Source organism: Staurois parvus, unplaced genomic scaffold, assembly GCF_062004578.1.
Source record: "Staurois parvus isolate SC_StPar_1 unplaced genomic scaffold, SC_StPar_1.0 ptg000233l, whole genome shotgun sequence".
Taxonomy (NCBI): Eukaryota; Metazoa; Chordata; class Amphibia; order Anura; family Ranidae; genus Staurois; species Staurois parvus.
This window is the reverse complement of record NW_028318029.1, coordinates 904,701-921,852: the sequence shown is the minus strand read 5'-3', so window position 1 is coordinate 921,852 and position 17,152 is coordinate 904,701. Positions and strand designations below refer to the sequence as shown.

At 40.2% G+C, this 17,152-nt stretch overlaps 1 protein-coding gene across 2 annotated transcripts in view; it reads left to right on the top strand.

Moving 5' to 3' along the window:
* The window catches only part of NALCN (sodium leak channel, non-selective), a 694,063-nt gene that overhangs the window by 521,928 nt on the left and 154,983 nt on the right, over positions 1-17,152 (top strand). For both annotated transcript variants that reach the window (XM_089679951.1, XM_089679950.1), the window contains 3 exons: positions 9,848-9,921; positions 16,446-16,547; positions 16,957-17,026. In XM_089679951.1, coding sequence (XP_089536077.1) covers positions 9,848-9,921; positions 16,446-16,547; positions 16,957-17,026 — 246 coding nt within the window. The remainder of the gene's footprint in view (positions 1-9,847; positions 9,922-16,445; positions 16,548-16,956; positions 17,027-17,152) is intronic.

The window sequence follows — 17,152 nt, the reverse complement described above, 5'->3', positions numbered from 1 at the left end:
GCTATCTGTTGGGGGCAAAACATAGGGGTGCTATCCTTTTGAAGCAAAAATTCAGGGGCGGAAGTAGTCGAATGTGTTTTCAGTTTAACCAACATCCTATGAGATTTATTAGTGTATTGATAAAACTTCTGTCTCATCCATAACAGTTTCTTTGCTATAGAACTGGCCTCAAGTGTCTTAAGTTGATCTTTAAGTTGTACCACTAAGCGAAGTTTAGGTAAAGAGGGTGATTCGATACGTTTTTTTTCTGCCTGAGATAATTGGTTCATAAGGTCAGTTTTTTGATGAAGTAGGGATTTCTTAAGACGTGAGCTTTCCATTATAAAACATCCCCTAATAAATGCTTTGTGAGCTTCCCACAGAGTTGAGGATGCTGACAGAGATCCAGTATTGAGTTAAAAAAAATTCACATAATGCTTTTGAAATAGAAGTGTTGACATCTGCTTGACGTAGAAGTGTGTCATTCAGGCGCCAATGGCATGTGCGCGAATTTGATCGATCTATAAAGAGATCTAAAGCCAGAAAAGAGTGATCTGACCAAGAGCTTGGGACAATATCAGAGCCTACTGTTTGTTTAAGTAAGGGGGCTGATAGCAAAAAGTAATCTAGTCTGGTGTAGATGTGGTGCACCGGGGAAAAGAATGAAAACTGTTTAGCATTCAGGTGCTGTATTCTCCAAATATCAAACAGCTTATGCTCTCTGATCCATTGACGGAAGGAGGTGGACTGTTTCAAAACATGTTTTGAGGGCAGTTGGCCCCGAAGGGATCTCCTATCTCGTGCTGCTGATATAGATAAATTAAAGTCTCCTCCAATATTCGTGAAGGACTGTGAAGATGCTAAAAGTGGGGAGATAGAGTCTCTAAAGGACACCAATTGATTAGTATTAGGCTCATATACATTAATAATTGCCCTGTGTGTCTAGTACAGAGGACACCACCCAGACAGGGCAACCTTTCTTGATAAGAATAGCTACACCTGCTTTACCAGTGCCATCCATAGCGGAGTATGTTATAGGAAAATACTTGAGGGAAAAGTTAAATGAGCTTCCCTTTTTGAAATGTGTTTCCTGGTTAAGAATAATATCAGCTTTAGACTGACGGAATTCCCTAAGAGCTATCGACCTCTTCCTCATTGAATTTAAACCTTTAACATTACAAGAGTATAGTCGTAAAGACATGTTAGTGTGTTCTGAACATGAAGTAATTGTATGCAGGGCAATATAACAAATAAACCATGCTGTTCTAACAAAACACATTGACTAAGAAAGATGCATCCAGTGCATGGCAAAAAAACTAGCAGACACAGAATAAACAAATCAAAAAAAGATTTGCAGACACAGTAGGAAACCAAAGTATGGAGGATGCCTGAGCAACCGAGGCCGCCCAGGATCTACAGCAATAGCTGTAGATGCTTGGGGACGGCATAGGGATGGTGAAAACCAGGGGCTAACTTCACTCCTCTCTTCCAAATTAAACAGCAAGTAACAGGACAACATCTGAGAAGAACCCGATAGGGTGTCAGATTGATCCTAAAGGGGATATCAAAATTGACGGACAAAACATAACAATAGATGTTGAGTTTTAAGTGGCATCAGCTGCGTTTTGCATGATGTCATCAAGTAACAGAAGATAACTAGAAAGCAAGAGACCGTTGAGGAATCTTGAGGCGCGTCTTGTTTCTGCATCTTACCAGGGTCCACATCTTATTAGGAGTATTGACCGCTCTTGGCTTGGGTAGGGGTAGTGCTAAAGGTAGGCCTAAGGTACGCAGAAACGCCTCTCCTTCTTGAAGATCTTTGATTGTGTGTTGAGTGCCATCATTGTTTATGGTTAACCTGAACCAAAAACCCCATCTGTATGTAATGTGATGCTTCTGAAGGTGTAGAGTAAACGGGCGAAGTGTACGTGTCTTAGACAGGTAGGGGACAGATCACTATAGATTTGAATTTTTTTCCCTCTAAAATCAACTGAGGCAGTATTACGTGTAGAATTCAGTAGAGATTCCTTACTAATAGTAATGAAACTGGACAATGATGTCTCTTGGTCTCGCATCCAATGGAGGTTTTGGGGCAAGAGAACGGTGGGCCCTATCCATTCTCCAATCTTGTAGATCAGCATCTCCTATTGATTCAGGAATGCCACATATACAGAGATTCTGTATCCGCTCCCTATTCTCCAAATCTTCTTGTAGGGATTGTTACTGGGACATCTGGTGTTTTAAAGTATGATTATCTTCCTCCAGTACATCCACATACTGCACCAGATCATCAAATTTGGTTTCTAGGTGATCATCTACGTTCTTCCACCAAAGCTATCTTCCCTTTGAGTACCTGTGCTATTTTCCCCACTGCCGCAGAAATAGTATGGGACAAAATCTGCAGAAGACCATGTAACTTATCCAGAATGTCTGCTTTAAGATAGAGGATAGGAGAAGGGGGGGATAAAGCAGAGTGATGTGTTACCTCCGCCTCGTGACCTGCCGGATCATGTGTGATCACACGAGACCGGGGATGTGGCTCGTGACACATATCTATCCATATGTGTAGGCCGCAAATGCTTGGCGAGTGATGGAGGGTATTTCTGACCATGGGGATCTGCAAGTGATACTGAGTCCGGTACCTGTGCTCCTCCGCTGTAGTTAGCTAATGTTAGCTCCAGAGGAGCGGGAAGAGAGAGTGGTGAAGCAGAGCGAGGTCAATGTACAACCGCCATCTTCAGCCTCCGCACATGCACCCCCTGCTCTCATTTTAAACTAGACAAGGAAGCACATTCATCTTAGATTGGACAATTTTCTGGCTGTGCTGGGAGCACAGTCTTTCTTGCTTCCAATGGTTAACACTTGTGCTGACAAGTCCCCGTGCATAACTCATCACTGGGAAGATTGATGTACTGCTGTTTTTCTGCCTCCTGCTGACATGCCCCCCCAGTCTCCACCTCTACCTCTAAGCCCTTTATGCAGCTGAGAGCAGAGGTCATGTGATCATTTATAAAAAAAAAAAAAGATAAGATGTATGTATCATTTTTATTTACATGCCCAAATGTTTTGCCTTGCATTATTGTCTTAAATGTAATGGGTTCACATAGACTTTAAAGTGTTACTAAACCCACAACAGTAAAATCTGTCTGTATATGCAGTAAAGCGTTCTTGGTATACTCACTGTGGAACCTAAGGGGTTATTCCTCTACATCAGAGCATGAAATTTTGAGTCTAGACCTACTAGCCAGGCAGAAACCTTACTCTCCACCAGTTGCCCCACCCAACCTTGCCCAGGTCTGCCTCCACCCCCACCCCCGTCCCCCACCCCGCCCCCAGCCCTGCCCCCAACCACACCCCCTTAAAGCTTATGAAATTACATTTTTCTTTAGAATAAAGAGTCCAAAATATAAAAAACTGCAATTATAACATAGCTTTATTATGTCAATTTAAACATAACAACAATAGCTTAATAGCAATAGGGTGCAATCAAAATATCAAGTTTTACAGCTTTAAACGTGTAGTGAACATTTTGTACTTTTTTTTGTTTATCTCCTGCATGTTTAAAAAGAGACTTTTTAATATGAAGATATGATTCTTGTTAATGAGCACATATTTTCAGTTATTATTGCAGTTTTTCCTTAAACTGATTTTTGTATAATACTTTTATATTTTAAAAAAGTATTAAATAATTATTCATTTATTAAAGTCCAGTCATATTTTAGCAGAAAATTATACGAAGAAAATCAATGTGTTTTGGAACAGTAAATAACAAGTGTCTTACAGTTTATTTTGTAGCCCTATGCTCAGAGGTATACTATAGTATAATAAGACCACTGAGCTCTGTGTGAGGGCAGTGCAGTGGTTTCTCTACAGTGATCCCCCAAGGCGGTGGAGAGCGGGCATCTCCTCGTGTCCCCCGCGGCAGGGGAGAGCGGACCTCTCCTCGAGTCCCCTGCGGCGGTGGAGAGGGTGTCTCCTCTCAGCGGAGGAGAGCAGACCTCTCCTGCACCTGTCCCCTCGGCGGCGCAGCCAGTGTAATGGCGGTGCCAAAGAAACCGGAAGCTGGAAACCGGAACTCGGCTTCACAATGAGGCTTGGAGCGCAGGTGCAGCCGCTCCATCCATCATCTGTGCTCGCCGCTCGCCACACAAGAATTTCTCCTCGCATTTGGCGAGCGGGCAAGCGGCTTTTTCAAGCCCTGCTCTACATTGTGTAAAAAGGTGTTTGATTCTGACTTCTGCACATGCTCAGTTTAGTGTGTATTGTTAAAGAGGTTTTTCATTTCTTGGGAAAGTGCATGTGATCAGTACAGGGCCAATCAGCACTGTCCAGACAGAGGTCAGGTGTTTGCATCCTCCTAGAGCAGAAAGAAAACTCCTCCTACAAGCTTTAACTAGTGCTCTGCTGAAGTCACAAGACTGCTCTAACTGCTGATGAGAAATGATATTTAGCAGTTTATATTTACTAAAATAATTACATTTTCATGTTCTGTGTACGGTGGGTGACCAGTATAGTGAATGCAGGGTCCTGGGTTTAGTAACATTTTAAGTTGTCAACACATACATTCTGTCAGGATTAATGATGAGGAAAATTGAAAATTTTTGCTTTGCCAAAATTTTGACAGAAAAATTAAGATATTTCAGCAAAAGGTCCCATTTCAGTTAAATGCGTTGGAGTTAAGGTAAAATGAAAACATATCGGAACCCAAATCAATAATGTAATATATTACAGCTTACTGGATCTCAGATGTGGTGCCTTCGTTAATTTTTCTTTTCAGGCTTTTTTCCCTTTATTTTCTTTTGGTATTCCTGCAAATAACCTTTGTGTCTACATTAATTTCTCTGCTGTATCTATGAAGGGATCAGTGCTTGTCAAACAGGCTGGACTTAAAACATATCAGTCTTTATCCTTGTCCATGAATTGATGGATTAGTGGATCTAGTAGTTTACACACAAAAGAGTTTGTGACTTTTTTTCAGCTCACAGGAAATTACAAGGACACTGCATTTCAAAATGAACATGTATTTTCTTTACTTGCTGGAAATGTTCTTTTCCTGAAAAATTAAGGCAGCCACCACATACTCAGTGAAGAAAATGGATATGCACTACTGCCACTGTGCTAAAATCTTCTTTATTGTATTGACCACACAAAAATGACATCAAAGATAGAGAAGGTTGACATGTTTTGTCTACACAGCCTTAGTCATAACCCATGAGCCAGCACATACTCTTTATAGATTGGTAAGCTGCACTATATAAAATGTTTGTTTTGCTGTTTAGATACAGTTTTTTTTTTCTGAAGGATGCAGTGGACTTTAAATGCTTCCTCAAGATTTTACAATCTCCTATAAACTACAATCCTTCTTTAGTTGGTTACATGGTATTAGATAATGAGGAACTGAGAAAACCTAACCTTATCCTTTTATACAAAAGGAATGAAAATTAGAAAAAATATTCACAAAAAGATTTAGTATTTTTAAACTTACACATTTATAAATAATGATGTATTATTGTTGTATTTGTATTATTTGGATGCTGTCTCTTATAAGAATATTAATTCTTTCCAGGTGCACGCATCATTAGGTGCTACATTGGCAGTTGACATTGTTTATCAACAAAGTAACTGATAACCATATCATCGATGACATTTTTTAATAAGCAGTCCACCTACTAAAATGTAAGGCTACTTTTTATTAAATGTCAGTGAAGCCGAAATTGGTAATTTCACTGTGAAATCACTCCGCTCATGCCTAAGTCAGGATTTGTCCCCCCAGCAGTTGTCCTACCAGGTCTGCTATACAGATAGCAACTTTCTGAAAGTCTTTGTTTATAAACTCATAGCATCCCCTTTCTGTTATCATGCAGAAGTGGAGAACATTTAGGGGGAAGAATCTGCTGCTGGGAGAACATAGTCTGCAAGAGAACATGAGTGCTCACAGATTATTGTATACTGTTAAAACCTATACTACTACTTTAGCTGGTTTAGTAAGAATACAAGTTTGTTTTAACAGATTACTAAAAGTTAACATCATAGCTAGAGAAGTGTGTTATTCTGATTAGCTTTTTGTACATAGTTGATATATGTAGTACTATCCTAGATATCTAGGGGGAGCTAGATCCTAATTGTTAGGCAGAGGCTTAGTAGCAACCCGGTGCAACAGTTAAAGGGAGGTAAAATTGTGCTCAGGGCTGAGAGGCTCTGTAGACTAGCCCCTCTGGAATTTCCCCCTGCTCTAGAACTTTGGAGAAAGGTCTAGAAGCAGTGGGCGGATCTGAGGAGTGGTTGGTTTGTACTTTTAAGGGATCCTGGCCATTTCCCAACAGGAGGCTTGGCAAGGGGCCAGGACAACCTTTAAGAGTAGCTGAGCGTGCTCAGCAGCAGGAGAGTTCAGGTGGAAGAGGGAGAGAAGGATGTTAGGCTGGAGGCAGGAGCCTGTGAGGGGGCCCAGATGGAGAGGAGCTCACCTGCAGGCAGAGGACCTTGGAAGACTGAAAACTTGGGACTTCACTGGCCCCCTGAGAGATGACGACCTGTGTGGCAGAAAAGAAGCAGCCCAGCTAGAAGGCCTGGTAACAGCCACTGCCCCCCAGGCAGCACAGGAGAGGGACCAAGTGAATAAACCTGCACGCCCTCGGCCAGTAAGGGGAAAGGAGCACTCTATTGGGGAACTGGATTTGCTATCTTACCCAGACTGTTTCACAGTACAGTGGCAGGCACTGGATCTAGGGGTTCACCCAGTACAGCTGAATGAGGAGAGGAGCCATCTGGGGTCTGGGGTGGTACTACAGGAGATGCTGGCTAGCTCTCCAGAAGATACATTTTGCTGTAAAGACTTGGAAATAGTTGCTAAGAAGTTTGTCCTCAGTTGCCATTCCCTTTGGCATCCCATTCACCCCTCACCCCATCCAAGTTCTAAATCCCCTAATACAAATTCAAAACAAAGCTCAAGGACTGGTTACTGTCTCTTGATGCAAGAAAATACCTGTAACCTGGCCATGCAGGACTATAGGGGGACCCAAATCTCTTGGAACTCCTAAGGGGTTAGTGCTACACATAGCTCTCTATGCTGGTCAATAAACTGGCTTACACTCTGTTAGCCTTTGCATTACCATTCATACATTATAACACAACGAAGGTGAACAAATTGATTTTCAGCATGATGCAGAGAAATCTTGCTGTCTGTGGGGAGAAGTATGTCAACTAGAGGATAATACTGAGCCATTGTAGGATCAGACATAATGCAGCCTATTCATTCTTACTTTCTCTCACTTTCAAAATACCTAGTAGTATTGTATATTATTTTCTGTTTTTTCTATGCCTTCTACATTATTTGTATCAACTCCTGCCGTTATACTCGTTTGCTGATAAAATCACACGTTAAGATGGCTGTAAACCTCTAAACTGAAAAATGAACTAATCATATTCATATTCCTAGTGTGTACTAGCCTCAATCCAAACCATCTAGTGTGATTTCTGTGTGCTCTCTCCTCTCTCTGCTATCTGCATTAGTTACTTTGGACAGGTTATGCCAACACCACAGAATCCCTAGGAACAGCCCTGCCCCCCACATCACACAGAAGGTGATTGACAACCTCAGCTGTGTATGCTTCCTTATGAGACCTTATGAGAGATCTCAGATTACACTCAACTTCCTGTGTTAAGCTGTGCAATATGTGATGTAAGATCCCTGCCCCCTGATGTCTGGAAGCTGAGAGATGCTGTGTAAACTGTGTGCTTTAGGAGGCTGTAAAGGAGAGAGGGTTACAGATAAACAGGTACAATTTATGTAGGTGAATTTGATCCATTTCTGTGTATTGCCTGATGCTAGTCACTTCTGTGAGTGTATGTAAGGGTTTATAACCACTTTAAAACTATTCACTTAGTCTGTTTCAATCTCTTTAAGGAAGGTGTTACTAGAGTCTGCTTCCACTCTTGCTGAGATGCTCCAGTGCTTTGTGTGGTCCCATGTCACCTGGTCATTCCTTCCTCCATGTGATGCCCAAGATACCTCTCTTCTGGAGGTCATATTGATGCAGAGCGCCCTATAAACACTGTCATGTCTATTGGGACAAGTTAAAATTTACTTTGTAGAATAAATATAACTAATCAAAAACCTGATGGAAAAATATATAAATATTATATTTTCAATAAATACATCCATCTTATACAACAATACCAAATTCTTGAGGTAGTTGTCAATATAAGTACCGAATTGCCTTCATGCATACACCATACCCTGTATCGCCACTCTCTATATCCCTTTGTGGAGAGAAGTTAAAGTAAGTGGTAAACTAAACCATTAAAATCTCATATGAGCCACAACATTACTCCCTGTAGCAAAATGATATCCTACATTGGCTGACGGTGATTGGGAAGAGGGTATATAACATTATTTGCCATTGATGACCTTGGCATAGGATAGATTCACTCAACTTAAGTTTTTGAATAGAGTCTATTACTCACCCATTTGTCTAAAATATATGCCTTTATGGACCCTCTTTGCACTAAATACAGCTCCGAACCAGGTATATTTTTTCATGATTGTTAAATTGCCGTTCTCGTGCAATCCAATCCAATTATTGTTAGGGATCTGTGACACTATGGAGGCTCCCCATTTAAAAAACTTTGTCTTTTACACGGCATTCTATGCTAGGAAGGCACTCTTACTCCAATGGAAAAAGCCCCATCCCCCGACTGCACATCAATGGAAGACCTTGGTCAATGCTGTTGAAGCGATGTACATGGGCCCAAATTTTCCCAATAAATTAATTAGGATATGAGCTGCTTGGGTAAAGCTATTGATAACCTGTTTTTCATTCTGGTATTCTCAGCCACCTGTCAATCCGCAATAGCACTCTCTTTTGATTTACAGGGGACCTATTCTTTTGCTTTCTTGTCACTTTCTCATATTATTTTCCCCACTCCTTGTCATGTACCCTGCTCCCCCCCTTCTCCTTCCCCCCCTCTTCCTTTATTGTTTTTCCCTTTCTTCTCTCTATCCCTTCCCTAAACCTCCCCCTCTTTCTTTACCCCTTGTTTGGATGGTTGCACTGTAACCTAAATGTGGGCTGTTCCCCTGAGACTATCCTTCCACTGACTAGGCAGAAATGGGAATAGAGTTGCTGTCCTTTTCTCTGATGAAAAGAAGGTGCTGACTCAATGTATTTTGTATATCCTGCCCGTTCTGTAATGCAAACCTAATATGCCTTTGTATCTTGAATTCTATATAATAATCTGCTTACTGTGGAAGATGTGCCACTGCTATGTGTTATGCCTTGTTAAATTTGAAAAAAAGTTTATTGTTCGAAGAACAAAATCTCATATGAGCTTTAAAATGTTAATGTTATGTAAATCTGCTGTTTTTCCACCTAATGTCTGGTAATCCTGCTAATTTCTGTTATGGGGTGTCAATGTCCTGTGCTGGTCTTCCAAAAGTTGTCATCGTATCACCTCCAATGGGGACTACAAGGGACCATGCCATGGCACAATGCACAGACATGTTCCATCAAGAAAGAAAAAAGTACACCTTCCTATAGCAAACTAAATGTCGCCAAGTTAGTTTCAACTTAGGGCCTAAGGCAGTGGTAGGCTACCATGGCACTCCAGCTGTTGTAGAACTACAAGTCCCAGGAGGCATTGCAAGATCCCGGCAGCCACAGGCATGACACCCAAAGGCAGAGGCATGATGGAGTTTGTAGTCTCATCACAAGCTGGAGTGCCAAAGTTTCCTACCCCTGGTTTTACCCTAGGGTTTACAAAAAAAGAAAACGAATTAAAATAAAAGATACTTTGCAGAGCTTATAGTTGAATCAGTTAACTGAATACATATTTTGTCATAAAAATGAATATTTTATGTTTTCTTTTACAGTTACGCAAATCAGTTTTTAGTATCAGAGCAAGAAATCTCCTGGAAAAAGAAACCGCAGTAAATAAAATACTAAGGTAAAAATGATTTAATGATAACAAAGGAACACGGGATATTTCACGTTTCTCTGAATTAATTGCCATCTCTCTTGGATAGATTCACATTTACTGAGTTTTCAAGGTTTTACTTTAATACCTGCAATGACTGTGTTTCTCCAGCTGGTGTCATTCTGTCATAGAGCTTATCTGACAGTGTTTGCAGTGGACACTAGCAGAGCTCTCCCTGTTGTAATATGGCCCTTGCAATATTTACCAGTTGGGGCTGTGTACTTGGGAAGGGGCTTTATAACCCCATGTCTTCAAAAACCTCTGGAGGACAGGTTAATAATTCTATAGAACATAAAATTAAATGCAAAAGTTAATTGCCACAAAGTGCAAATGTAAGTAATAGTAATAGTGTACAGTAAACCTCACTACATCAACAGCAGTTTCTCTTTGATTGCACACAGAGCTAGCAATCAGAGTTAAAGTGCAATTTCTTAACTGACCCAATTTCTTCCCGTGCATTTTTTCCAGCTTTCCCTATCTTTTTCCTTACAGTGGCTTTTAATACACTGACACTATGGTTTCTCTGTGCCCCCTCTTTTATAATGAGGGGACTGGCTTATCCCAAAACCCCTTAATGGTCCTTCTAAGCCTGCTGGCCATAAGTCAAACACCATGCAGGGCTTTATGGATACTAACAATTCAACCCACTGAATCCTCATAGTGATATTCTTGTATGAGCGTTGAACCTGAACCTCATCTTAAGTTCCGATCCTTCCCAACTCAATGCAAAACTTACAAAAAGGATTTGCCTTTAGATATAGGGAAAAGGGAAAAGCAATAGCTGTGCTTTAATGTCTCCTTTCCAGCAGCGCATTCTTACCAATTCTTCACTCCCCTACAGCTCCAATCAGCCATTGGGAGCAGAGAAAATAACAATTTTTTTCTAGGAACTGAGGCGTATGTGACAGCACTGGTGCACGAAAAGATTAGATTTATTTTTACTGAATCAGATGAGAAAGCAGAACGTAAAAGAAAAATATGCAGATGAAGATACATATTTACAACTAATGATGCGCAGATAAAAAAGTAATTGCTAAAAGGCAATATAAGGCAACTATGGAATGGTTTTGAGGCAAACGGATGAGGTATGTTATTATAGACCACTTATATTCAAGATATGGCTCCTAAACATCAGTGGTCTTAGTAGGCAATATAATCTGTGGTTATGAAATGATGACCTCCTGCCAGGTTTAAAAGCAATGTAGCAAGAGCCTAAGGGTAATCGAGAGGAAGAGTGATAGAATCTTGTCAGGGGGAGGTCATGGATGTGTCTTGGCGTCAGATGAGCTTTCACCAATAATGTTCAGGTCAATTAGCATTTTTAGTAGTTTCTGTCAATCCATGATACATGTGATTATAGGTGTTATGTTTTAAAGTTCAACAAAAGTATTAGGGATCAAAAACAGCTAGCCACTGGATTTCATATTATCCTAGTGAAAAAAAACACCTTTAACTAGTACTAGTTATATGTAGGTTTGCAACACAGTCTCTGTGTTACCCAAGTGACAGACATATTTGGATAAGCCAGCTGGTAATAACATCCCCTAAGAAGGGAATACTTATGGTTTCTCAACAGTGGCACTGTTGAGTTTATGTGCAGCTTATATAGTGATTATAAAATGTACAAGCTGACCTCGTCTTGTAAATAATGGTCATTGATCAGCTTTTAATATGGCCATGAGTGGCAAAATGTACCTACAGTAAATTTGGGTATAAAGGTTATTTAAATGTTTGGTGTTAAACCCAGCAGAGAATTTCTGTATGTAAACAAGGGACCCCCTTCTGGATGGGACTAGAGGAACTACAGATGGGCATGCTTGGTTTTTAACAGAAATATGCCACTGTTTTGGTAAAGTTTTGTGCTTTTTAATATGTTGTTTTTTAGCCTTATGGATACGAGCATGCTCAGTGGTTTTGTTCTCCAGGGAAAAACGTTAGTTATTGTTTACTAACTAACTAACTACATTTGCTGTAATTTTAAAAAATACACCATATGTATGAAGAGTTTTTTGGCAGGTGGGGTTCACTAGGTATACAGCCAGAGGTATGGAGACAGGGTAACACATGAAGTAGGCTTACAATGCACTGTGGACACGCTAAGCAGTAGAACTATGTTAACGCAAAACTCCAGGCAAAGTTAGCTTAGCTTTTTTACCTGTCAAAGGATTTGTATATTGTTCATCCATTCTTATTATTATTGTACTTTTTATGAAGAACAACCTTCTACTTTTTGGATTACCCCCCATAATTGGACAGAGGTAATGATGCTGATTCATGACCAAGGTGGAAGCAGAGACGTGTCACATGAAATTAACATTGGGCAGTGTGTGGAAATGGCAAGACTAGCTGAACAGAATTACAAATCCTAAAATGGTATTGCAATAAGTACATTTGTATCTAATACTGTATATTTAACAGTTTCCCAAGAGTTAAAGTATATCTAATGGCAATAACTAAAATGTACTGTAATATATTACATTTTACTAGTCCTTAGATAAAGTGTCTGCTTTAGTTTCCTATTCTCAGGTTTTCATTTCTTATTTTTTTTCTTTTTTACTTGGTGATTCTGCCAGTAAAACATTTCCTGTCCTAGGGTGACAACAATAACTCACTGTACGGTATCTATGAAGGAGCAGGAATTTTTGATACAGAAAGTATGTCAAGGGTATGGAACACCTCCCCCTTTTCTCATCTCCAGAACATAGAGATGAAGGCATTCTTTAGTCCAGAAAGGTAGATGAGAATAATGTTAACAGTCTAAAAGAAAAATGCCCAAAGGACTTTGCAAGGCACACTAAATTGTAGTTAAAAAAATCACATTCTTTATTATTGTTGTTAGAAAAAAGACATATTAAAATTGTTCCAAAAAGTCAATAAACATCAACTACCAAAATTTCTATTTAATTTTTCCTTTCTTTATTACTGTTGTATTAGGGGCTGAGTCACACTTATCCTCACTTACCATAGCCTCTTATCTTTTAATGTTCTCAGTCTACAGTCAGCAAGGGGTGAGAACATAAGTTATCATCTCGGCTCAATAGATATCTGACAGGACCAAAGGGTATATTTTTGCAGTCATTAAGCAGATATAGCAAAGTCCTTTCAATGGTATACTTAGATGATCAAAAGCTATCAAATAAGAGAAGTTCATTGTTTACATATACTTTAAAGGCCAAGTTCACCTTTCTGAACATGTTACACCCGTATTTAGGGTATAGCATATAACCTGTTCAACATGCCTCTCCCCCGATCCCTCTACTCCTCTTGACAGTGGGATCTTCTTTAACCAGTAGCCTACAAGGCACTTATACCCCCTTCCCACCCAGGCCAATTTCCAGCTTTCAGCGATGTCGCACTTTGAATGACAATTGCGTGGTCATGCAACACTGTACCCATATTACATTTTTATAATTTTTTGTGACCGATAGAGCTTTATTTTGGTGGCATTTAATCACCTCTGGGTTTTTTATTTTTTCTTAAACAAACCAAAAACCACTGAAAATTTTGAAAAAAAAAATTTTTTTCTTAGTTTTTGTTATAACATTTTGTAAATAAGTGATTTTTCTCCTTCACTGATATTCACTAATTTGGCTGCACGAATAGGCTGCACTGACTGACACTGATAGATGGCACTGATGGGCACTGATGAGGAGGCACTGGTAGGTGGCACTGATGGGCATTGACAGGCATCACTGATGGGCACTGAAAGGCAGCACTGATACATGGCACTGATATATGGGACTGATAGGTGACACTGACTGGCACTGATACGTGGCACTGACTGGCACTACTGATGCGCACTGATAGGCGGCACTGACTGGCACTGATAGGCAGCACTGACTGGCACTGATTGGCAGCACTGATAGGTGGCACTGATTGGCATTGATAGGTGGCACTGACTGGCACTGATGGATGACACTGAAAGGCAGCTCAGATGGGCACTGATATGTGGCATTGATGTGCACTGGTAGCACTGATATGTGCCATTGATGTGGCACTGGTACGAGGCACTGATGAGCACTGACACAATGGACACTGACAGGTGGCACTTCTGGGGTTACATTGATCATCAGGGCACACTGATCATCAGTGCCCTGATGATCAGTGTACATGTCCCCTCCACGGAAAGCCGTTAACTGGCTCTCCTCTCCTCACGAGCTGTCAGCGTGACAGCTCAAGAGGAGAGAAATGCCGATAACTGGCATTTCCCTGTTACATGTGATTGGACACAGCTGATCACATGACCGAGCCGACACCTTCGGTTCTTTCCGTGATCGGTGATCCACTGTGTCCGAGGGACACAGCGCACCGCCGATCGCTGCGCTGTGCGCTCCCTGAGCCGCGCATGCGTGGTGACAATGGGAGGACGTCATATGACGTCCTCCCAGAACGAGAGAACCACCTTGCGTCCATCATATTCCTATATGGTGGGTGGAAGGTGGTTAAAACAGTGCAGCCATGCGGGGCCCTGCACACACGGCCACATCATTCATTCACAGTTGTCTGTGAATAGACTACAATTACCATCAGCCATTGCAACTGACAGCTTGTAGTTCTCAATGAATTGTGAGGTTGTTGGTAAGCACTCTCATTGTTCATTGATCTTCCTGTTGTCAAGTTAAGTGCCTGTCCCTATGAGAGGTACAGTCAGACAGCTATCCTGAGAGTCTGCAGGAGTCTGACATTGCACCCCTGATCTGCTGATTACAGGTGCAATGCTCAGCAGGCTCCTCTGAAAAAAAAAAAATAAATGCACTTTTTTTTACTTGCAAACAAATATACATTTATTCCTTTTTTTCAAAAGGTGAATTTATCCTTTAAGCTTTAGGGCTGGAGAGATCAAGGTAGCAGGATCAAGAAACATATCAGAAGGCAGAAGCTTACATGCACAAAGACTAGACTTTAAATTATATAATTTTATTACTACAGGTACTTATATACTTTACACACACACAATATAGATATATATATATATATATTACATTTACTTCGGTCCCCAACCGTCAAGGAGCATACAATCTAAGGTCCCTAACTAACATTCATAAATACACATACTAGGGCCAATTTAAACAGAAGCCAGTTAACCTACCAGTATGTCTTTGGAGTGTGGGACAAAACCAGAGCACCCAGAGGAAACCCACTAATATATATATTACATTTACTTCGGTCCCCAACCGTCAAGGAGCATACAATCTAAGGTCCCTAACTAACATTCATAAATACACATACTAGGGCCAATTTAAACAGAAGCCAGTTAACCTACCAGTATGTCTTTGGAGTGTGGGACAAAACCAGAGCACCCAGAGGAAACCCACGAATGCACAGGGAGAACATGCATACTAAGTGTAGATAGTGCAGTGGTTGGGGTTCAAACCAATTACCCTAGTGCTGCCAGGTGGAAGTGCTAACCACTTAGCCACTGTGCTAAATAATAAATGCACAGCAGATCATGAATGCTCTGTCAGAATCCTGCAGACTTAGAGACCTAACACACTAGATCGGTGTCAGGGTGGCAGAGTCACAAAAGCTGAACCCAAACACAAAATAGAGGTGCAGAAGACCCAAAATACATTACTCAGTGACTGTATAAACACTATCTAGAATTGAACATCAGCACTCCACAATGAGCCCACGGTTCCTTTAGGAATCTGGACTATGAGCTCAAACAATTATAATTATAAAGAGCACCATATTTCTAAAAGAGAGTTCACAGAGCGAGACAGGATCTAGTACAGTAAGACATTCAATGTGTGTTCAATCTTTGAAAAAAAGTGTGTGGTCATCAGAAACAAAGGAGTTGATTTACTAAAACTGGACAATGCAAAATCTGTTGCAGCTCTGCACAGAAACCAATTGGCTTCCATTTTTTTTTTTCAAAGCTTAATAGAACAAGCTGAAGTTAAAAGCTGATTGGCTACCATGCACAGCTGCCCTAAATTTTGCACTCTCCAGTTTTAGTAAATCAACCCCAAAGACACATTCTATTTTGTTGTTTCCCCAGATTAATAAAAGGCGGCCTAAGAACCTTTAATATGTTTTATAGTACATTTTCAGTATATGCTGAAAATGTATAATATAAACATTTTATTTATGAAGTCATCATTAGTATGAGTGTGTGCTGTTTTTGAAATACTGTACATTGCTGTAAAGGAAGATAAGTGTACTTATAGTATCTATAGCATACCTACTGAATATCCCATTTTCCAAAATGTTTTGTAGGATTACAAATCAGAATTTCAGAGGTAAAATATTAAAACAGATTTTGCAAAATTCCTCGGCTTTAAAGGAAATGCCTATACACAGTTCTGTGAAATATATTGCCTAGCCTTAATTATACAAGAATGAAAAAGTGCTGTCTTGTTTTGTTGATGCATAGTCTAAAGCGTTTTGACAAACGTGTGTTTCCATTTATAGACTAGCAGACAGCAGAGTCCGAGCATCTTTTCATGTTGCACAGTCTAATTTATTTCCCTTTTGCAAATCATTTCTTTCAGAGCATGCACAAGGCAGCGCATGCTGAGTGGTTCCTTTGAAGGGCAGCCTGCCAAGGAGAGATCAATTCTTAGTGTGCAACATCATATACGACAAGAAAGAAGGTAACTTTAGCCAGAAAGTATTACATTTTCATTCCCTTCCATCTGTCACAATATTGTTTGCTCTGTTCTAATGTTCCACATTGAGAATAACAACTTTTTCCCCCTCTAAACATGCTGCTATAAGATGTATTATTAGAAGTGTCATTCCATTCAAATGCAGCACCACTATCAATTTAAAGATCAAAGCAAAGAGTATGTTCTTTGTCCATGTAGATTATATATCATTTTAAGAGGACACAATTCTTTACGCCCCAAACTGTCTGGACTGACATGCTTTTCAAAAGTATATTTGGCTAAGCATTTTTTATTTCTTTTCAAGCACTATCTGCACCTACAGCGCAAAGATATTGTCAAACTTTGTTTTCTCTTTTTCTCCTTTCTTCTATTGCAATTGTGCTGCTTGTCACAGATCACTAAGACATGGCTCAAACAGTCAAAGAATCAGCAGGGGAAAATCTCTGGAAACCCTAACTCAAGATGTAAGTTTAATCAGCCATTGACCCTTACAATTTTTGTTTATACTAACAAAATGTCATGAAGGCTGATTTACTAATGGAGGTGAGAATCTTCACACAATATTGTGTAAATATTCACTTCATTTATCC